This window comes from Olea europaea, unplaced genomic scaffold (genome assembly GCF_002742605.1).
Source record: "Olea europaea var. sylvestris unplaced genomic scaffold, O_europaea_v1 scaffold11767, whole genome shotgun sequence".
Classification (NCBI taxonomy): Eukaryota; Viridiplantae; Streptophyta; class Magnoliopsida; order Lamiales; family Oleaceae; genus Olea; species Olea europaea.
The window spans coordinates 576-3,588 of NW_019229175.1; the positions used below are offsets into that span (position 1 = coordinate 576).

Consider the following 3,013-nt stretch of genomic DNA (forward strand, 5'->3'; position numbering starts at 1 on the left):
ATTAATTATCAAAATTATAAAGAATAACATCAGTTTTAAATCTGTATCCTTTTTTTCATGAAAACTAACTTATGGGAGATTACCACCCCAGAACTGTCACAATGCATATTACTTGTATAATGTGAAACAAGCTACTCAAGCAAATAAATGACCTAGAAACTTGAAGTTGAATTGTATGGCCAGTCACCATACAAGCACAAGATATATAAGTTACAAAAGCCGATTAAGTAGTAAATACATACGAACTTACATGACTTGGAGGAATATGCTTCCCACTTAGAAGATCCAGAAGGACAGTCCCAAAGCTGAAAACAACACTTTCTGGGGTAACCCTCCCTATATAAAAATTTTCAACACAATATTACTCTTGTAATAAGATTGGTGAAAGAAAATAAAAAAGATGAACAATCTTTTCCTTTATCACATTCATCTTTTATTTAGCCCCCGTTTGGTTTAGCTAAAAATCAGAATTTTAGTAGATTTTGATAATAGTTGATGAAATGTGTAGTTTGAAAGTTGATAAAAGTTGTGGGCCCATGCAATGTGTGGTTCAAGGTGAATTTGAGGGAAAATAGTTTTAGAAAATGGGGGCCAAACATGGACTTAATTTTTTGCACCTACTATAACAAGGTAGCTACCAAAATATTTTGGGTGTTTGGTATATGGAGCTGCCTCAGTGCAGGAAGCTACATCTTTTTTGTTTGTTTTTGAGTTCTTTTAAAATAAATGTCATAGTTTTGAAATATGTACGAGGCCAAACAACTCAAAGAGAATGCACATTCCACCCCATTTGCGGTTCATTGGAGTTCCAGGGGGATGACATTTTGGCAACTCTTAAGGCCTTAATGGATCATAAAGCATGCTAGTGTTTTGCATTTTGAGTCTTGATTCTCACTCAGTAATTGCAAAAAGTGCTTTTCTTCTGGCATCCTCTTGCCCTAAACTCAGTCATTGTAATGTCCTATTCAGTCTTAGAAACGTAGTATGGTTATAGAAGGAAAATTGGACTGCAAACATAAACTATCAAATTTTTTTCTTAAAAAACACCATCTGAAGAATGAAAATTAATTTGGGGAGATCAATAACCGACACAAATATTAGGTAGGAAAAATTAAATAGAGGGTAAGATTAAACAAGTACCATTTCTTAGATACTCTGGAGGTGTATATGCAAGATTTGTGCTGTAACTTTTACCATCTCTACTATTCTTCATAAATCCAAAACAAGAAAGCCGTGGATCACCATTCTGCCAAAATCACCCACCACATTAACAATTTATCCAATTAAGACCTAAAGCCCCTTCATAGAAAACAGAATCGGACAAACAAGAATAATATTGAATAATCAAATAGTTATATTATCCTATGTGAAAAAGCAAGTCTTCAACGAACAAAAAGGGAATAATTAACCTCATCAAATAGAACCCTGTAAGCATTTAAGTCATGGTAGAGTGGGCGACCCTCGCTGCTGCAATAATCTAATGCTTCAGCGATAAAAAGAGCCACTCTTAAACGCATGGCCCACTCAGGGGTTTGATTCTCCCCTGTGAAGAAAGTGCAGAAGAACATATTAGGTGATAATTATAGGAACGAGGAAGACAACAAGAAGTTTAACATATTAGACTCTGCATACGATCAAACTGATCACTGCTAAGAGGCAACCATTTGGACAATTGAATTGAGAGCTTAGGTAGCAGGAGATCCTCTTCTCTCCCACCCCACACACCCCCTCCAGCGAAAGGGTAAACAAATGAGGAAAAAGAAAAAGTACAAAAATGGATCTTATTCCCGGATCTTCTTCAACTGACAGACTCATAAGACTAAAGGAAAACTAACAAGAAAGTTAGGTTCTAATTTCCGTATTGTTCCTTGACGTATAAGGGACGTTGTACCTTCTCTTTTTACCTATTAGTGGAGGTATCTCCCCCCTTAACCACTTTTCTTTTAGACACTTTTTTTTTTTTTTGGGAGGTTAGGTACCATCTCCCTTCCCTAAGTTGTATATTTCTTTTGCAATAAATTGTCATCCTTGTGATGATTTTGGAAAACAGAGCAGGAAAGTAGAAAACACAATAAGCATCATATAAAACCTAGCATAAATAAATTACATATATTTGTGGACACATTTTGGCACCATAAATCATAGATGTCATTGCAGATGAATAAGGAAAAACGCTTTCTCAAGTTTGGGTAACTTAAAAGGACAAAAAAATGTCAAGATTTCCCACTTATACAGCACCATAAGTTTTTCAAAATAGCTCATTTGCACATAATTTCATACATGTTACTACATATTCCAAAATGAGTTCGCTGATCTAACTTGGCATTGTCATCATTGAACAATGAGTATAACATGTTACGTCATTTCAGATTACCAAAAGATAATGAAAGTACCATGCAATTTTGATACCATCTTCAATATATGTTACCATCTACTAAGATAAAGAGGATCATCTTTTGAGCATTCAATATTTTAAACACCTCTAATTATAGTTGTTTCCTCTTAGATAGATGAAACACCCCCCCCACCCCCACCCCCCACCCAAAGTCAACAGCTTAAATTTTCAGAAAGTAGGAAAATTCCTTTTAGAACAGGTTTACCTTATGACTTTCACAGATCAATCACTGGTCGTAGATAAACCATACACCGATACTTGAGAAGTATAGTCTTCCAAGATCGAAACATGCAAACTTTTCAAAAATACATCTACAAAATGATGGAAGCATAAGCTCCCAAACTGCTACTTACATCAAATAACAAGCTCCTCAGCACAGAGAAAATCTCAAAAAGGAAAACCGAAAACCCCATTAAGTTAGCAACTAACATGATTTCATATTACAGTACGGCTCAAGAAAATAAGAGCTAAAAGAAATGGTTAAAAAAAAAAAAAAGGCATCAATGTCTAATGAAGCTCTGATTAAGTAACTATTCAACTAATATTACCGAATAAATAAGTAATACACTTAACCAGTAATGGATTGCCAATACTCAAAAAAAAAAAAAAAAAAAAAAA

At 34.6% G+C, this 3,013-nt stretch overlaps 1 protein-coding gene across 1 annotated transcript; it reads right to left on the bottom strand.

The window, feature by feature from the left end:
* Nucleotides 1-208: 208 nt before the first annotated feature.
* LOC111373905 (probable serine/threonine-protein kinase At4g35230) lies at nt 209-1,583 on the bottom strand. Its single transcript, XM_022996501.1, has 3 exons — nt 1,410-1,583; nt 1,141-1,246; nt 209-336 (listed from the first exon to the last, which is right to left on the bottom strand). Exons 1-3 carry the CDS (start codon nt 1,566-1,568, stop codon nt 224-226), a joined length of 378 nt encoding a protein of 125 aa, XP_022852269.1. The 5' UTR covers nt 1,569-1,583; the 3' UTR covers nt 209-223.
* Nucleotides 1,584-3,013: the final 1,430 nt, after the last annotated feature.